Genomic DNA, 19,696 nt, shown 5'->3' on the forward strand with positions numbered 1-19,696 from the left:
ACTGCAGTGCAAGGAGATGCACAAAACCCACGTTTCATTTTATGGGAGGAAGAACATCTGAGTATGATAAAGAGCAATCCTTTTCCACACAAGAATACCCCAAAGAGCTCTCAGATCCTCACCATAGCTACTTACAACACATAAAATGCTAAGCAGCACTTCCTACAGAATCTCTTGCTGAGAAGCCTAGAGAAAAAAAATGCAGCAATTCACTTTGAAATGTAAATGCCTTGGGGTTTTTTTCAGATTGTTAAAAATAAATTAAAATAATAAATAAATAAATGAATAAACAAATAAATGCATTTATTAAATTAAAATTATTTAAAATAATAAAAAATAAATAAAAATGAATTGGTTTTAAGAATGTTGGTTTCTTTTTGAGATCAAGGTTCATCATTAATAAAACTGAGTATCAATTCCAGTGACAATGGAATTGTTACTTATCCTATTTTCTGAGGCTTTCTCCATGAGAGCAGTCTAGCAATTTAGCCCTTGACATTCCAGCCATGCTAATCCAGCAAAACCCCTAAGTATTTGCTTATCTTTAGACACGCCTGGGCTCCTGATCCTGGGTGTTGGGACACCAGGATTCAACGGCACCTAAGTACACTCAACTAAGCATCAGACTGAAGACTCTTCAACACAAAAGTCAGTGTGAATCTTGATGCACCAAAAGATGAATCCATACATAATCACCAGTTCCAAGATTACCCAAATTACAGACTCTGGTACTTGTATAACACAAATTAGATTTAGCTGGAAACCAGCTACATATATATTAGAACTACCTTATGTCTCCCAGCTTTTTTTCTCCCTAAGGGAAAATGTTAGCAGCCTTCTACAACACTTCTAAAGCAAGAGTCAATATTCTAATTTTGTCTGAATTTTGTGTTTCTTTGAACCTATCCTTTAATCTTAAATCCCTGCTTTCCTTTTCTTCTGAAGTACTGCTAGCTAAGTGCATCTCCTTTCTTTTTCAAGACAAAGATGTTATTTCTCTAAAAGAAAAAAAAAACAACTTAGAAATAAACCCCAAGAAAACAAGAATCTCAAGAAAACAAGTAGTCAAGAGGAAAAAAAAGGAAAACATCAAATATTTTGACAATTTTAATAGGAGTTATGATTACTTCAGTTGCAGGTAGGATACAGCCTTAGTTAGGAAGCTAAACAATTAGAATGAACGAGTACACATGCACAGTCCTAGGACGTTACAACTTCTTGCAATTAATACAAGTTTTAAAGTGCCAAGTTAGGAAATTAAACAGAACTGACCTTATTTATTTGCCATGCAGAGCTAAATGGGTCAAACTGTCTTTAAAAATGTGGCATTTGTACACTTTCAACACAACAGCTGTCCCAGTTGTACTGGATGACACCAGACAGTTTTCTTGTCCATACAGAGTAAACTGAACAGTAATTAAATTTTTTACCACTAATCCTTGCTACACTGCAAGCAGCCTTTACAAATATCATATTAAATTTATTTGTGGAGAAAAGATTGAGAACTTTTCAAGGGTTACATCTGTTGAATGAATTTTCAATGAAAGGAAACTACACGTGGAATTACATACTACACAATATTACAGAAAAAGTAATAGCTGTGTTTTTAGATTAATGTATGTAGTACTTTATGCCACCAATCATAAAAAGGGTACACACAATTCACAGAAGTGTGATACACACTTCATATTATTCTTCACTCGCATGAAATTCCATCTACTTTGTAACAGTTTTGTACATTTTAAATATTAACAAGACACACTGTGACAAAAGAAATAAGTTTCAGAGCTAGAGCTTCAGATGGCAACATCCCACAGCCTGAAGCCACATTTGTTTTGAAGCATGGATGGGTTCTCTTTTCTTTGGTGTCTCAATGGCTTCAGTGATACAGATGAAGATATTTATTCACAGAAAATATACCCTGAGCCATGACTTTTGCTTGAGTGGAGCAGAGACAAAATAAAAAACAGAAGGTAGAGGAGAGAGAATGCAGCCCAAGTTGGCAAGTATCAAGTTGAGTTCCACCTAGTTGTCAGTTCACAAGGCTGCCAAGTTCTTTTATCAATGTGTTCATCACTTCACATGCAAAGGCACCCAAAGGCACAAGAATGTTAGCCAAGGCATATCTGTTTCCAATTCCTTCTATTCTGGATGGTAAGTTCAGATTCTTGGGTACACAGGACTCACAGACACAAACAGCTTTTTAATGCTAGAATCCAGCACATTTGATCTAGAGTCATTAAAGCTGGACAAAGAAAGGCTTCTTTGTACTTTTTTTTCAATCCAAAAATAGGGTAAACTATGCAGATGGTGTAATTATAGCTAAAAATGTGATCGTAACTGCTCTAAAAACTTTTTATGAATTAGTTGGAAATTTGCATCAAGATTGGCTTATCCTAGGAATCTTAATACCAGAAAAATTAAAAGAAAGCAATTTGTGCAGTCACTCACTCTTGAGAGTGACTTTTGATCAGGAATCTCCTTCAAGGGAGAAAACAACCCATTGGTTACCACGCAAATTCCCACGGCATTTCCATGATCCCAGTTGATAGGAAAAAAATGCTAATATATTTCTTTAGAATAAAAAGATATTAAAGTGAACAAAAGACGCATGCTTCCCCCTGATTCTCCTGAGATCTATGGACTTTGAGTTAACAGTTCAAGCACTTCCATGCTCTGGACTCTTGCCTGCCTCTATCCTTTTAGTCAGAACATTTAACTTGATGAAGATCAGATTTTCTTCTCATGAACCACAGAAGTCAAGTCAGATACTCATACCATTTTGCTTGATTTGCTCATTTCCATCCATTCACTTCCAAAATATTTAGCATAAGAAAATCCTGATACAAAAGCCTAAGGAAAAAGTAAAATCTTTCTATCACTCCCATTTCTGAACAACACACAAATATCCACTGTTGCAGCTTGTTTTTAGGATCAAAATTGAAACATGGAAGCTACATGATCAGTATTTAAAATGAAATTTTATACAAACAACTTAAAACTCCCACTGTGTAGAAAGGGAAAAGATATTTTATTTGAACCTGGATTATAAGAGATACTACCAGCAGTTCAGTTTGGCATCAAATACTGAGCTATCCTAACAACAGATTTGACCAAAGGAGATTAGTACCCTGACAGCCCAATTGCTTCTGATTTAAAAGCTTTGCAGTGGTCTTCTTTGAAATAGGAATCTGGAAAAGCATGTCTTCCAGTGTGCACATGGTTATCTGTCCTGAAGCTTGTAGTTTCTTATAAATATTTCCTAATTTGACAGAAAGGTCAGGGCTCTCTTCCATCTTTTCCCTGACTGTAGCCAGCTAAGGAAGAGAAAATGACATATTGTTACAGTTCAGCAAGTGCAGCTCTCATTCTACCACCACACTGAAGAAAAGCAGTAACTCATAGTAAAAAAAAAAGCACACAGTGTAAGATAGGTGGCTAAGGCAATGACTCATAAGATCATGATTTTATGAAAAGTACATTATGCATCACCACAAAATGGTGGACAGGCACTGGTTATCTACTAAAGAGAGTTTATTAGATTAAAACTTCCTTAGAGTTGTACAATCCTATTTTCAGTCCTAGTACAGACAAACACAATTATCTTCTATTTAAATCCGGGAAACATAATTGTTTCCTGGAATCTACTTTCCAGATCAGCACAATTTTAATTATTATGATGTATCTTCGTAAATGCACAGTACAGTACAAATCCATAAAATTCAGACTATAGAAGACTGAGAAATTCTGTTTTCCATACACAAGAGTATGAGCTCAAGTGTTAGGTAAATCCCTTAAAAAATATTATTATCAATAAACTCTTGTGGAAGGGGGCAGCTAGGACTGATGCTTAGGCTTTTTTTGGCAGCTAAAAATTTTGCAAAGTCAAAATACAACACTAACACATGCAATGTTTATTGCAACGACTTTACAAAACAAAATGCTGCTTAAAGAATTTCTTTTCAACACAGCAGTTAACCTATATAGGCAATGTTTTGAAAGGTTGGCCCACCCCTTCTCCTAATATTTATTATTTTGCACTTAGTTATTAATTTTGTTTAATAGACAGCAGTGGAAGACTAAGTATTTAATTATTAACACAGGCTTAAAATGTCTTGCTCTATAGGCATATCCAAAATTAAATACTAAAAAAGCTTTGGGAAAAGCAGCAGAAATGCTGACAAACTGAGAAGGGCTTCATATGTGTTCTGGAGGAAGCCTTCTTACTGTTCAAGGCTGTAAAAACCAGTTTTCACAGTAACATATAGTTAAATAGCAAAGCTACTGTTTCCCTTATCACACTTCCCTTTATAGCATTATAGGTCTTTCATGTGTCACCAACCTAACAATATCACTGTTACCAGAAATTTTATTCTCATTTCACATGAAATGAAAATAGCATAGGAGGCAAGTGATTAGATCATTTAACGCCGCCAGGGAAAGTGTCACCTACATTCAGATCAAACATGAGATTCTAGAAGCAAGAGCCAAAATAAAAAATGGAGCTCACTCACAGCTAAGTGTTTTGATCAAGAGCAGAGGAAGCCAGCCAGCTGCTTTGGCCTCGGCATGCACCAGAACCCAAACAACTAGAGCAGGGTGAACTCAGGCACCTGAAGTTCTGTAGGTGAGCCACCACTGTCATGGCTCAGCTCAGTACCATGAACCTTCTTTCATCGCTGTGTACTTACCACCTGCTCTGAAAACTCAGTTCTTTTCACAAAGGGAGGTGTATCTACTTCCACTGCTGCCTCTAATGTATTTATTACTTCTTTTAGCAAACCAGATCTGAGCTGGACAAGGACCTTAAAAATAAAATAAAAACAAACCACACAAACAGTACATATCATAAGAATGCAAATTTTTACAGAAGTATTTGAGGAAGACATGAAGCAAAGCTGGGTAAAATTCAGTTCCAGACAGTGCACTGAGAAAAATCCATACGTTGCAAAGAAAGAGATGGAATGATCAATTTCTTCAAATGTTTGGGGTTTTTTACCAGGTGAGACCTGGAAAGGAAGGGTGAGGCTTGAGGCAGGGCTCCTCTGATGGAGCTGCACTACCTGCTCTTGAACAAAGTGGTTTTTACCATAGTTTAGAGGTCACTTACACATGCACATGCAGACTTTCTCTCAGATTGTAGACTGCACAACTAAAGGAAAAAAATCGTTGCATGTACGTTGCACATATTGTATGTCCACAATATGTGGACATGGTATGCAGGGCTGAAGGAGGCCTAAACTGGGCAGTGCATTTACTTAGAGCTGGGTTTTTAAAGTCTTTTGGAACTAGAAAGCAAAAATCATAGCTAGAAGTTGTTCATGGGTCTATGCTCACACATATAGGATTGGTCTACTTTACATTCCCACCTATGGCAGGAAGTGATTTTAAACAGTGGGTGGAGATTGTTAACAGCTCAGAATGTAAGTAATCCAACTGACAGAAACTGTCTGCTGGCTCAAAAACAAGCTCAGCAACATTACCAACATATGCCTGTGCTAGTAAGAGGCTGGTCTTCAATTACTTTGCACCGGGGAGTTTATTGGCCAGTGTAGCATACTCTGCAAAATTTTAATACAAGGCAAGCATACTTACTTTAAGATTATTGTATAGTTTGTTCTCTGTTCTCATTATCTGGGAACAGTAAAATTTGGCTTGTGCTACATCGTTCTGGGAAGGAATCATAAATAATATAAAAATAGTCACACATGTCAGAAACTTGCACAATGACAGAAAAACAACAGACCTTAACAACTCTTCAATAAATCACATCTAGAACCCCTTTACCAAGACCCAAGGACACCAAACAGCACCCAGCCTGCAAAAGGAATACCCCACACTGGAGTTCCCTTTCATCTGGCTCTTTAGTACTGTGTGTGTCTGTCACATGTAACAACCACTGAGCATGAGATCACCTAAAGGATGGAAGGTTTACACACATGCTCAGTTCAACACATGTCAGAGTAATGAAGTGCAGCATATGTTACTCTGTGTATTCACCCTGCCCAGCCCTTCTAACCTTTTGGACATGCATATTTACAATACTGTATCTATATCATCAACTGATCTGAAGGGACATTAAATGTTACACTGACATTTACCAAACCAAGCAATGTTACTTGGGATCAAGAAACATCTTTCTTATAGCAAAGAGTGCTGTCAAAATTCATTCAGCCTTAAGAACAATTAAATGTACTGCGGAGCATTATTCCATTTGCAAAACAAGAATATCATCATGCCATTGTACCCATGAATAAATTTATTTCAATGATGCTATTTTTCAGTGTCTCCATTCACACAGACAGAGCAAAAAAGACCACAGAGTGAATAGAAACCTTTACCAATTCTACTCCAAACATCCAAATTTGTAAGTAAGACCAAATTTATAGCATTTCCAGTGTCTCTGACCTCTGTTTTAACATGAAACAGAGAAGGATCATGACATACCCAACCTGCATACACAAATTAATGGCAGAGGAAATCCAAACTGTTTTCCAAACTTTAGAATTTCCTAATAGTTATTCTTCTGCGTCACTTTTCACCCTGTGCTGTCTCAGAGCCTCTTCATATCAGTACTTAGGCATATCAGATAAAGCAAAACTTCACCAGGCAGAAACATATTGTGGAGAAATTCCCCCTCCCTGGCAGTAGTGAAATACATATCAAAGCCTTTGAGTCTGCCTCCCAAGACAATCATTTAAAAGAGATGACTGCACAAATACTTTAAATTATCATCTTAATTCTATTTAATGGAAATTACCACTAAGTAGCAGTATCTGCAGGACTAGATCCATGGTGACACCTAACCTGGTGGCTTAACTCTATAATTTTTTAATGTTCTAAATAGTATTATCACAAAATATGTATGCATCACACTCAAGACATATGTTTGCATTTAGAAACTTCCAAATTCAATTTGTACAATCCTATAATTCAGGAGACTAGAAGTTCCAATACTTGAAGCTATTACATAGTTATGCTTTCTCCACGTTAGCTTCCTTTCACAAGCTGTACCTCTCTACAGAGCCCCCGGCACAAGTGAAAACAAAGACACCATACCTGCTTGAGAGCAGCTGCCATTGCAAAGCAGTACGCTCGCAGTGGCAACGTGTCACCTTTTAGCTGTGCTTCTTCAAGCAGTCTCGCAGAGATTTTGGAAGACTCTGGGCTGCCCTGCATAGAAATATCACAGGAAGTTGTGCTTGTTTTTATAGTTATCTGAAAGAACCATAAGCACCTGCCATCATATTCAGAAAGTATTCAGAAGTCAACATACTGTACAACCACAAAGGCACTATCTGAACCCAACCAAGCAGATTCTGTGCAGCTCTTTTTGAGAAACACAACATAAAAACACGATATTCAAAGTGACAGAGGTCACAGGAGGGTAAAAGTAACTTCTGTTATTTTAACAACTACACCTTGCCCTAACTACTTGGGCTTCTGCAAGAGATGAAACAGCCCCAGCAGGATTCTAAACAAATAGATATTTTCATTTTCACCTTCAAATAACTTCCAAATCAGGAAGGAATATTAATTTTTGTTGTTACTTAATTATAAAAGCTACATTCTACATTAGATAGTTACTCAAAATCAACATTTTCTAAGCTTGAACTGTTAAGTACCATTTCACCAAAGAAATCTAATGAATTTGAACATTTAGCCATTTCAAGCCTCTCTTAAGGATTAAGTCTTGAAAAATGCTTCCAAAATATATATTCTAATATTACAGCTTAGACATCTGCCTTTTTCCAACACAGAAGGCTTCCATTATGGTTGGGAATTTTCAACAGGGGACACTAAATGGCAATGAGTTAAGCTGTGTGCTACCTTTCAAACTGTCGACTCTCCAAAACAATGGAGAGTGGAAATCACAAGTGGAACTGACTGGACCCCAAACAAAATACTATCTGTCAAACCTAAAAGCTGGCAGCAGGAATGTTTGGAAACAACTGGTACCACCAATATGGATAAGAGTCCTCAGATTTGGTGTTGATTTCTGTTGCTAGTACAGAAATCAACACCAAATCTGAGGTGTTGATTTCTGTACATAGTGTCTTCCTAAAAAATATGGTTCAAAATATGTTCCTTGAAAATTTAGAAACATTTTGATCACCAGAAGATTGATTATTATTACATAAATACTTTGTTATCATCAAAAGGCCTATAGCTCTTTCCCGCTGTTACCTCAGAGTATGGCAGTGCCTTACAGAGAATTAAACCATCCTAGAAGTGTTTCAGAGTTGACCTCAAAAATACCTTTGTGCAAAGATTAAACATTAATTCCTCTGTTTATCCATTGGAAATAATCTAAGTTTAAGCCTTCTGTGCTGGTCTCTGGCAAGGTTATTCAAAAGAAACCAAGAATGGTAAAAATCCAGCAACGCTTTCAATGATACCAATATTGTTATTTATATTATTTTAGTACGACATCTTGAAGACACTTAATTTCAAGATTTTTTCTGACATGCTTTATCTTGTATCATGAGAAAAAGCAAGTTTGAGCTTCACCTTTTTCCTCCTCCTCCTCCTCCTCCTCCTAAGAGATGAGCCAATAGATTAAGTTTTTAAAAGAGCTCCACCTACTCCTATTTAGTGCATAAAGGGTTACTACAGCTTACTTCCCTATTGATAGTATTTTATCTTAGTGAAAAAGCCCCACAAATTTATCGTGACTATTCAACTCAACCAGGTGACAGAGCAGAACCATCTCCCCCTCTCTTTTCATCAATAGTAATAATGGGCCAGATTCTCTGTTGAGAATATATGTAGGGCCAGAAGTAGAAGAAAAAGAAGCCTTGGGAAGCTATTCCTGTAGGACATACCTTGGATCTAGCATTCTAACTGCGGGCCATGTTAAAGAAACTTGCAAACATTTTAGGAAAGAAGTTACAATAGACCTAAAGGCAGCTTAAATTCACTGGAACTGAGAATTTCAGAAAAACCACAAAAACTGCTGCTGAGGTACCCTTTTAGGCTATGTCCTTGTTATCACATTTGCACTCAGTTCCTTGTAAGGTTAACTGAGAAACCTGAGGTTTAGTCTAGTGGTGTAATTTTTTCCCCAGCCAGTGTCTTTATACAAGATGAGGAAATGGAAGAAGAGTTTCCAAACAAGTTTGGGAAAGATTCATATTAAAATTTCAATACCCTTTTCCTGACCCAGAGAGGGGTCTGGAAAAGGGTATTGCAGAACTGACTCAAACCTGGAGAGGAAGATCAAAATAAAAAGTTCTGGCATCTCAATTTGCTATGAAAGGGAAACAGTTCTAAGAAAACCTTCATATAACTGACATATTCTAGTTTCTTACCAAGCTCATGCTCTTTTTCTTTGAGCTAAACATACAGGTGAGCTCAAGGGGCTGTCTGTTTACCTAAAGGCATTCATTTATGCTTCTTTTCTCCATTCAGATGCCCCTTTTCATCAGGCGTGTAGGGAACAGATTACAATTCTGCCAAATTTGTGTACAATTACAAAATGAAATTACAAGACTGCTTGTAGGGGGAGGGGAGAAATGGATGGGGGATGTCTGGCAAATAGAACATGTCATGTATATGCCTTAAGGAAATGAGACTATAAAACCAATACTGAGGCTGAAGCACAGCGTACTGAAGAGAGGCAAACATCACAGAGAAAGAATACTCTAAAGTAATCAAAGGCTGCACTAGATTTGTTTCTTAATGCTCATGTCCATGCAACTTTTTAGAGATTTGCTTTGTCACATTAGTTTGTATGGGAAACAACGTATGTGCACCATATCATGTATGATGAAGCACCTTAGGACTTACATATATAAGTTTAAAATACTTGCACTAGATACAAAATCATGACAGGGAAATTATGGAAACATAAAAACATCCAAAATTTAAAATCTAAAGGGAGAGACAGAGAAGGCATTTCAAACACTTCTTCATTCATAATACTTACCAGTTTATAGCATATTGCAACTGCAAGTAGATAGGTTTCTTTGTTGAAAGGTATACCTTGTTTTTTCATTTCCACCAGAACTTCCAAAGCACCTACCAAAAATATATTAGTGTTACTCACTTCATATATTTAAGGCTGTACCTCTCGTAACTGAAAAGAAGAAACAAGTCAATAAGGTATGAGTTCAATAAGTTTATTTGAAAACTGAAATTTGTTATTTAAAGAATTCAAAAAGTTTAATGCATGGTCATTTGGACCTCTTTCAATTTAGCAAGGAGGTGTTCAGTTTACACTAGCACATGGCCTTATTCCTCCATTATTTTTACATGAAAACCTAAAACTAAATTCTATACACCTGAAAAAGCCACTCTCATTGTTCCTAACTAGCCAGAAAGCTTCCACCACTGTAGGCAAACTACATAGCATCTCCTCATTAAGTCACATGGTCCATTTCACAATGCTGAATCACAGAATCACAAGATTGGAAGACTTTCAAGTTCATTGAGTCCAACCCAGCCCTAAGACCTCAACTAGACCACAGCACCAAGTGCCACATCCAATCCTTTTTTAAACCCACCCAGGTATGGTGACTCCACCACCTCCCTTGGCAAACCATTCCAATACTTTACCACCCATTCTGTAAAAACCTCTTTCCTGATATCCAATCTCTATTTCCCTTAGTGGAGCTTAAGACTGTGTCCTCTGGTTCTGTGTTAAGGTACTGATCTAGGTTTCTTTTGCAGTGGCCAAGTTGCAACTTTGTTTTTTGCAACAAACATTGCTGGACTCAAATTTGCCAAATGTTAAGAGACCAGCTGTTCTGTGTTCAACAAATATCAAATAAAGGGATTTGCTTGAAAAGCTTTAAGGTTTTCTCAAGGGGAGTCTTTTAAGTTAGGTCAGATGATTTCTCCTTGTCTTCATACAGGGCCAAACTGATTTGAAGCATTGGACTTCTACACTGATGTAGCCACTCTGAGGGAGGACACAAGTAAAAAGGTACTCTTCCTTGCTCTGACACAAATGCAGAATGGAGGAAAAAAATCGTTGAGGAAATTAACATTCCAAAGGCACAGAAACCAGGTTTTCAACAGAGAAGAAAAAATGCTATGGGAAATAACAAAGTAAAGAAAAGAAACAGTTCAGTGAAGACGGTTTGGGGGAAAAAGCTCTCTTGGATAACAGCAGTTCTGTAGAACTTGAATGGCAAGGATTCTGTAGGGAATATGAAACAAATAGACTCTTCCATTTTTATTACACACTACAATGCAACACATTCACATCTACAGTTATGTTCACGATGTTTGGCCATTTAAAATCATAGCCAATCAGCCTATATATATGTATATATATGTATATATATATATATATATATATATATATATATATATATATATATATATATATATATATATATATATATATATATACACACACATGCATCACTTACAGTGAGAAGCATCCTCCCCAAAATTAATTTCCCTTAGCAAATACAGTACTTACTTTCAAAATGGCCCTTTTTAAACAACATAGTCATCAAAATATGGAATGATGTACTGTCTGAGAAAAATCCATGCAAATTCTGGAGAGGAAATAGAGCAAGCATAAAAAAATCAGGACAGTGAAGAGTCTTACTGTGCACAGCATTTAACAGGTCTTCCTACTGGAATAAGTCTGATTTTACAAGTTCAGCATTTAACTCTCTGGGTTCCTTGCCTGTCCGTCTCTCTGTCAAATGATGTCTAAAATACCAGTGACTCATTATGGTCAAAAGCTCACTAAAATTAAACAGAAAATTCCCAGAGAGTCCCACTATCCTATTTTTTTAAATGACCTCTAAGTCAATGGAAGCAGAAATCACTGATAGTTTGCAGCTAATGAACGGTATCTTTTGGAGTGAAGTACCACCACCATGAAATGGAATGAATTTTTGCTAATCATAATATCAAGTGATCAGTATAAGAGCAATAGCGATGATGGTAACCGTATCAGAAGAGAAAGGAATTAAATTTTATTCCCAACACTGTGTGTTGGGAATAGACAAAATATGTCAGAGGTATTGAGTTTCTGTAGCAGAATCTGGAGAAGTGGTACTCAAACTGTATCTACCACTTACTATGTACTATAAGTACAGCAGTTCCTGTCTTAATGATCTAGATCTTAAAAAAACTCAAACCATAATAGAAACTACATATACACTTTCTTATACATGCCTAAGTTAAGAATAGTAGCAACACTTCTGCCATTTCTGGCTAGACATATCTCATGCCTTAATGAATTAATATCAGTGAGATTTTCATTGGCTGCCAGAGATTTTTAAAGTCACAACATTATTGCATGCACTGGGCCTGATTATTATCTTGCATAATAGCGCACACAGAATTTTAGAAATGCTCAGAAACAAGTCCTTCAGTTCCTTCAGCACTAAAATGGCCAAATTTCTGAGCTGATGAGTATCATACCACCTCTGTAGTGTTCAGAGAGAGAACTGAAGTACAGAGCAACAGGATGAACCTGTTAGTGCAAGTAATCCAAGGAATTTCAGAGGACTACCATAGAAAAACTTACAAGTGCTCATTTCCAAGAATGGTTTAACGCAACACAAGATGCAGGAAAACATGCATCAGCTGTATTCTTTTAAGTAATTATTCTTTCATCAATACTTTAAATTTAAATTTTATTCAAATGATGCAGTTATACAGAAATAAAATTACCAATCAAACAAACATTTGATTACTATGCTAACATAAAAAACCATGTAATCTGCACACCTAAATTAATGTCATAGATGTCTCTGTTACTGCAACACATCTTCAAGTCTATCAGCTCATGCAAGACTCATGTGTAGCATACCATTACTCATATCTGACTAATAATAAAATCAACAATATGTTTACTATATATACAGGGGAATTACCTGATCTTTGATAAGTTCTACTGCAGGTCTTTCAAGGTCTAGCTCATAACACAGTCTCATAAAGAGTGGCCCAAATTTAAAATTATGTAAGGCTGTGATTCTATTCTGTTCATGGTACCTATGGGAAAGATTAAAAAATTAATCACACAGGGCATGGAATTTGCCAAGGGAGAACAGCTTTAAATATACAGCAAGATCTGTAGGTGCAATGACTGAGGCACACTTTCCTAGCTGCAGCAGCCAAAGATACATAGATACCAGAAAATAAATTTTAAGGAAAATTATTGTTTTGATCAAACAAATAAATTAACTGGTAATAAATAATCTCTTTTATACCAATAAAGTAACCTTCATTGAATAAATAATAGAATGGGTCTCTGCCTTGAAAATTCCAAGCTACTTCACCTTCTCTTCATGGAGCAACTGCAAAGGAAGTGGCAGCAGTTTATTTTAGCAGCAGTAAGTGCTAAACTTTAAAGATAAAGCATTTCACTTTTTTCTTTAAGTCCCTATATCATACTTACTAGGAAAATTTCCATTCACAAAACCTTTTGCTGCTGACTACTGGTTGTAGGGCAGTTTATAACCACGCATGTCTTGGCTGGAATGCCCCAGAACACCTCTGCCTTGCAGCTGTGGGATAATTTTTCTCTCTGGTTCACCATACAGTAGGACACCACTTTGCTCCCATAGATTAACTCTCCTTTGACTTGAGAGCCTCTAAAGGGTTGGATGAACCAAAGTATTTAAATAAAAATACAGACTTAAATCAAGGGATTAACTATGCATTTTGCAATTAGGGCAAGACATAGCCTAAGATGATCTAATAAAAGCAAAAAGATAAAAACAGAAAAGAGAGTTACATGGATTACTAAAAATACCTGTAAATAATTTTTCTGGCTAGTTCCACATCAGATGAATTCTGACATAAATGCAGCAAATTTTTTAATTCATTTCTGAGGATGATTCCATTCTTCTTTAGTTTTTCTTTAATATTTTTAAAATATTGATCTGAAAATAAAACATGCACAGCAGCAGTCTATAGACAATTCTATTACCTGCGTTACATACTTAGTACCTGAAATATGAAGACTCAGTGAAGCAGAACTCTTGTTTTTTTCACCAAGAAAACTCCATAAAACTTCTAACAGACAAGCATGCCAATATGTCCCCATGAAGTCATGTCAGACTTAGAAAACCAAGGAGATGCTTACTGTGAACTTAATTCCACTATATATGTTACGGAGCATATCAGGTAATGCAAAAGTTTTAACAAGGAACAAAGTTTTGTAACATTTTATGTTCTTTTTCTAAAAGGCAAGCAAGCAAACAAAACCATTTCCACTCAGCATTTAAATGACCATAAGAACTTCTACACAATACTGCTCAGACAGAAGACTTAAATTCCTTCATAGCTGATGAACACACAAAGACTTTCATACATAATCTACCTATTTCTTTAAATAGCCATAAACTTGGAGTTGCTACCTTTCTCCTTTAAAACAGAGGGTTTTCTATCCAGCACATTTTCCTATGACAAAGCAAGCAGAAAGACCTGTCCTTCAGCTGGTAATTTCAGGCCTCTGACTCAGATGCACACAAGATTAAAAGCACGTGTACATTAAAAGCTCCATTCCTCTCATGGTACTGCCACCATCTTGGGCTGTGAAATGAACTTTTTTACAGCAGTTGCTGGGTCACTGCTGTTCCCAAGATAGTAACCTGCACAAGAGGTGCAAAGTGGGCACCAGAGAACAATGAGTACAGTGACCTAATACACATCTGTGGCAACATGCAAATACAAGTCCTTACTCAAGACTGAGGTGCAGAATTGAAGCCTGTGAAGCCAGACAAATATATATGTGCAAGTATGCACATATATCGGCTGTGATGTGTTCAAAGGTGTGCAGGAATTTCAAAAATATTTGGCATCTGAACTGTATTTACATTATTCTAGCTAACTGTATAACTACTGTAGCTACTAGTATAACTATCGTAACTACTGTAAGATAATTGTAGTTAATACTTGCCTCACAACAACAATAAATAATAGCTATTAGATATTCTGTATAAAATTTCCCCTAAATTTCTAAATAAAGTTTATTACTAGCCATAGTTCTTTTCATCTTTCAAGTATAACATTAAACACTCAATACAGAAACCACACACACATACAGACAAATAGGCACTTGGAACAATGTCTTCATTAGTTTTCAAAGGATTCAGTTTGCACAAAACCAGAAGGTCAATTGTGATCTATAAAGCAAAATATTTGGCTTCTATTAACCTGCTTTAGGAGTAATGATTGACCCCAAGCAGAAATGTCAATATTTCTCAAGTACAGGATGAATAAATCACGACATGTGTATACCATTATCCCAGCAAAATAGAACGATATTTTGACTCACACCTGCACAATTTTAATTCTACTTAACATAGAAAAAATATCAGGATGATTTTACTTCCCTCTATGTCCCAGAAGAGTGGGTTATATAAAACTAGATCTGATTATTAGTCTCTTCTTGCCTCAGAATTAACTACCACCTTTGGAACAGTTTTCAATTTGTATCACTAGCACACCCACGTATGATAAATCAGGAGTTTTACATTGCTTTTCTTAACAAGGGCAGCTTCATGTTCATACTTATGTTTCTAAAATAAAGGAATTTGTATATATTTTAAAGAGCATGACAAGATCAGAAAAAATCCACTGATCCTGCCCCTACATTAATTTGGAAAACCTGAATTTGTTTTTCATATTCTGAGTAGCATATATCATTTGGAATCAGATTACAACTGAAAATTCACATTAGGAAAAAAAAAATTAAAAGATGCTGATAAAATTTAGGGAGCAAATTAAAAAAATTTACTGCGAAAGCTCTTGTCTGGATAGTAAGGTAACTATTTAGCTTTGTGTTAACTTTCTGAGCTGATATTATACTTGAAGCAAGGTTTGTAGACTAAAATAGTTTTTTCTATTAGACTATCTTACAATGTGTGAAACATGAGGGCGCAAACATTTCAGGTCTTGCGTAAACACCTTACAAACATGAAAGCTTCTCAACACAGCAAAACTAATACTAAATTTCATTCTACAAAGCCTCAGATCTTCCAATAATGTTAAGTACAAAATATTTGCAAGAGGAAGACATAATTTGTTTCTTTAAATGAGGTGAATTGATGATATTATTATGACTTTGACTGCCTGTTTCTTAAGACTCATGCTAAAGTGGTGAAATAAATGGTATACCTTTATTGCCATGAAGCTCATTTCTAATCGCCACCTTCATCTGCTGAAATTCTTGTAACTTTATATCTTCTTCTGTTAGCAGATACCGCTTCCCTGCCATAAGAAAAAAAGAGGAAGGTCAGGTTTTACGTTACACTGTATGATTTAATAGTACAGAACCTAGCACATATGAAATACGGACAATTGTATGATGCCCGACCATTGGGATAGGACACTAAAAAACAGACTGCAAAAACTGCAGTTACTCACATCACTGACAAAACAACCCAAATAATATGTCACAGCTTTCCAGAGCTTATGCGTACAAGGATGAAGAAGTATCTAGTTACTGGATGTGCAAAAGAAAAAGTAGAGGCTACTTCCTCTCCACTAAGCCAAGGTACAAGAAGATTCTACACAAAATTCCTGCTCCCTCCTTTACACTTTTATAATGATTTGTCTTGTTCTCCTTTGTTTTTCCACAGTTCACTAGAGTCACAACTTGCTTACCCCACAAGTGCTGTCCTTGCTACTGTAAAATGAAACATTCTGGCAGCTCCCAATGCAGTAGGAAGTCACAAAAAGCTTATTTTTTTAATTTATAAAAACAACAAGTGTATTATTTGCATTGTAGTAACACCCTGGAGACCTAGTAATGTTCTGCTGCTGTACAGATGTCAGAGGTAAGACAGTCACTGAGTCTAGAATGTCAAAATTAACTTTGGGTGCTGACTTTAACTGTACTGCGTTGCAAGCTGCTTTAAAACAAGCATCATGCAAAAGCTATTTGACAAGTTTTTGCTGTCACAAAAACAGGTGTCCAGAGGATTTTTATTTGAAACCACTGATTTAGTGACAGAGAGTCACAGTAACAGATAACACTGCTACAATCTAATATTTTAAGGTTTTAGCTTATAAGGAATTATTCTAACCATGAAAGCACAAGAGCAAGTATTGAACTGAGTTAGGTTGCGTATTTTCATTCTGCATATCCCTAGGAAAACGTAACTGGCCATGTAAATAAAACCACTTGTTTTCTAAGCAAGTGAAGCATGATAATGACACGCTTCATAAAACCTGAAGAAAAAAATCCATTAAATGGCACATTTATCCATTAAATTTAATTGAAACAGTTCCAATGGGTAAAGAAATACATTTTACTCAGCATGAAATTGACCTGTATTACACTGCCATTTCCTTCCCACAGACCTCTGTTGGTCTAGCACTGAAAGACCATTCTTGTCATGGGCCTCTCCAAAGCTGGTGAAGAAATCATGCTGGTGCCTGGGGTGGAACTAGTGCATCACATATCATGGACAATCAGTTGTCAGTGTCAATAGAGAGATTAGGGCAGCAGAATTTTATTTTTCTTGAATTCAGTTTGCTGAATTGTACTGCTTCCTTAGACACATACTTACTGTGTTACAGAAATGTTTCAAAACCAAAGGGACTTCCAAGGGAAAAAGAGGGAGACGGATATGAGAGCTGGCATGTGCAGGTGGCGCAGACTATCCCACAGAACTTAACCAACCAAACTGCTTAGCGTCAGGCACACGGCAACCCTCTACATGGCCAGTCCCTGAAGGGGATGGGCAGAACTCCATTCAAGATAGAGGGGTCTCCATGTCCCTGAGGGGTATAGCAGAGGTGTAACCTGAGCAAAACTTTCAGCTCTGCTGGCATGGTAGGACAGGAGCCCTGCCAGAGCCTGGGCTGGGGAGCATGCTGCCATACCCCTCTTTTCCATGCGCCCCTTTTTCCTTATCTCTGAATCCCAGGGTATGCATAATAAGGCTGTCATCCTCCCAGAAAAGATACGCATTTATGAATCTGCATGTTTATTTGTTTGTTGGGTTTTGTTTGTTTGTTTTTGGGGTTTTTTTTGTTTTGCTTTTCAACGTCATATCCTGACAGTAACAAGCAGGGGATATGCTGACTAACACTAACCTCTGGGGTGACCTTACTGCACCCTTCCAGTGGGGCCTGCAAGAGAGCAGAAGCAGAATGTAGGCAGGGGCATGTACTGCTAAGACACGTGGGAATGGCCTTCTACTGGAGTCAAAGGCTTTGATTAGAGAATAGGTTTTGGTAAGAGATGAAGAAGAAATTCTTTACTAGGAGGGTGGTAAGACAATGGAATAATTTGCTCAGAGAAGCTGTGGATCTAGCATTCCTGGACAGGCTAAGGGCCAGGCTGGGATTCTGAGCAACGTGGTCTAGTGGGAGGTGTTTCCACAGCACGGTGTTCGCAGTGGATGATATTTAAGGTCCCTTCCAAGCTAGGCCATTATGTGATTGCTGCACCGATTCTGTGACGCCGTCTCTCCCCGGGCTGCACCTCTGCCGCGCCAGCTCGGCCCGTCCACCGCAGCACAATCCGGCGCGCTCCCCGCCACAACACCCGGCGCCGAGCCGGGCACCCGCTCAGGAACTACAGCTCCCGTCAGGCACACAGCCGGCAGCGGCGAGCGGGCCTGCCGGGAGCTGCAGTACTCCGGGAGCTCCGCAGACAGCGGGCAGCCCCGCGCCGCGGCCGGGCATCCCGGCACCCACCCCCGCCGTACAAGCCGCGGTACCTGCGGGCGCGCAGCCCCAGCCGCCCGAGGCAGGCGGGCGGACCGCCGAGCGCCGCGCCGCCTCCCGCGCCGCCCGCCCGGAGCCGCCCGCCAGCACCGCCGCCATCTCCCGGCCGAGCCCGCGGGGCGGGGCGCTCGCAGCCCCTCCGCTCCGCCGCCCGCCTCCTCCGGCCTCGGCGCCATGGCCGCCCCCGTGCTCCGGCGCGCCGTGCTCTGCAGCGGGAGCGCCCTCGGCGCGGCCCCAGGTCGGTGCGCTGCTGGCGGGGCGGGGGGCGCGGCGCTGGCCGCCGTGGTTGCCGCCGGCTGCGGTGGGGAGCATGAGCAGGGACGGGGTGCTGCGTAGGGACTTCACTCACCTTTCCCTCTTCATCTGTGTGCACGTGTGGATTTGGAGATAGCTCAGAAGACGTTTAATGGCTAGTATGTAGTGCAGGAGACTGTTCGCAATTTGCTTTTTAACTGGTAATTCCCCGAGCCGATTTCATAGCTCGACATGGTAGTACCTGCCTTTTTGGATTAGGGCAGGCCACGCGGAATTGTACGGGAGGCCGCCAAACCCGCGGCAGCGCGCGTTCAGGAAAACTGGTACCGGCGGTGACGGAGGCGCCACCAGGGCTGGTGTTTTGGAAAAGCCAAAGAGCTGACCTTGGGGAAGGACTGAGCCCAGTAAGGCGGGGCACAGTGTGCCGGCGGTGGGTGCCTGCTGCGCTTTCCGCCCTCGTCGAGCACGCGTGTCTCCGTGCCGCGTCCCGGTAGCTGCAGCCGCGCCGCCCGGCCGGGCCCCCTGGCTCCGGGCCTGGCACACGCGGGGCCTGTGCTGCGGAAAAGGCCTGGAATGCCTCGAGCTTGCTCGTGGCATCCCTAGCTGTGAATGAATGAATGAATGAATGAATGAATCAATGACTTTTTGTTTATGCTGAAAGAAAAAACCGGCAATAAAAGACCCCAAGCCTGCCACACCAAAACTCCTGAATCTATTGTGTGCCTCTTCTGTCAGCATAAGGAAGGAGACTGCTAAAGGAAGCTCCACCAACCAACCAGAAATG

The 19,696-nt window shown here is 38.8% G+C and overlaps 2 protein-coding genes across 3 annotated transcripts in view; one reads left to right on the forward strand and one right to left on the reverse strand.

Moving 5' to 3' along the window:
- Positions 1-1,111: 1,111 nt before the first annotated feature.
- Positions 1,112-19,441, reverse strand: PTCD2 (pentatricopeptide repeat domain 2). Of its 2 annotated transcripts, none has more exons than XM_064735509.1 (10): positions 19,007-19,441; positions 16,096-16,188; positions 13,727-13,856; positions 12,846-12,963; positions 11,432-11,510; positions 9,929-10,020; positions 7,060-7,173; positions 5,596-5,670; positions 4,692-4,805; positions 1,112-3,317 (listed from the first exon to the last, which is right to left on the reverse strand). In XM_064735509.1, exons 2-10 carry the CDS (start codon positions 16,133-16,135, stop codon positions 3,093-3,095), a joined length of 987 nt encoding a protein of 328 aa, XP_064591579.1. In that variant the 5' UTR covers positions 16,136-16,188; positions 19,007-19,441; the 3' UTR covers positions 1,112-3,092. The 2 variants fall into 2 exon arrangements, with proteins under 2 accessions (XP_064591579.1, XP_064591578.1); XM_064735508.1 differs by lacking the exon at positions 19,007-19,441 and adding an exon at positions 18,651-18,747.
- MRPS27 (mitochondrial ribosomal protein S27) overlaps positions 18,670-19,696 on the forward strand; it is a 42,758-nt gene continuing 41,731 nt past the window's right edge. Inside the window, exon 1 of the mRNA XM_064735507.1 lies at positions 18,670-18,895. Within this exon, the coding sequence (XP_064591577.1) occupies positions 18,832-18,895 (64 nt within the window). The 5' untranslated portion in view covers positions 18,670-18,831. The remainder of the gene's footprint in view (positions 18,896-19,696) is intronic.

The sequence above is a fragment of the Zonotrichia leucophrys genome, chromosome Z (genome assembly GCF_028769735.1).
Source record: "Zonotrichia leucophrys gambelii isolate GWCS_2022_RI chromosome Z, RI_Zleu_2.0, whole genome shotgun sequence".
NCBI classification, from domain to species: Eukaryota; Metazoa; Chordata; class Aves; order Passeriformes; family Passerellidae; genus Zonotrichia; species Zonotrichia leucophrys.

Bases quoted from the DNA above. Each gene is read 5' to 3' on its own strand.
- PTCD2 (XM_064735509.1), bottom strand. From the start codon at position 16,135: ATGAAGGTGGCGATTAGAAATGAGCTTCATGGCAATAAAG. The intron at 7,174-9,928 runs GTAAGTATTATG...ATTTCTATGCAG, and splicing joins TTGCAATATGCTATAAACTG to GGCAGCCCAGAGTCTTCCAA. The intron at 4,806-5,595 runs GTAAGTATGCTT...TTTATTTTTAAG, and splicing joins AACTATACAATAATCTTAAA to GTCCTTGTCCAGCTCAGATC.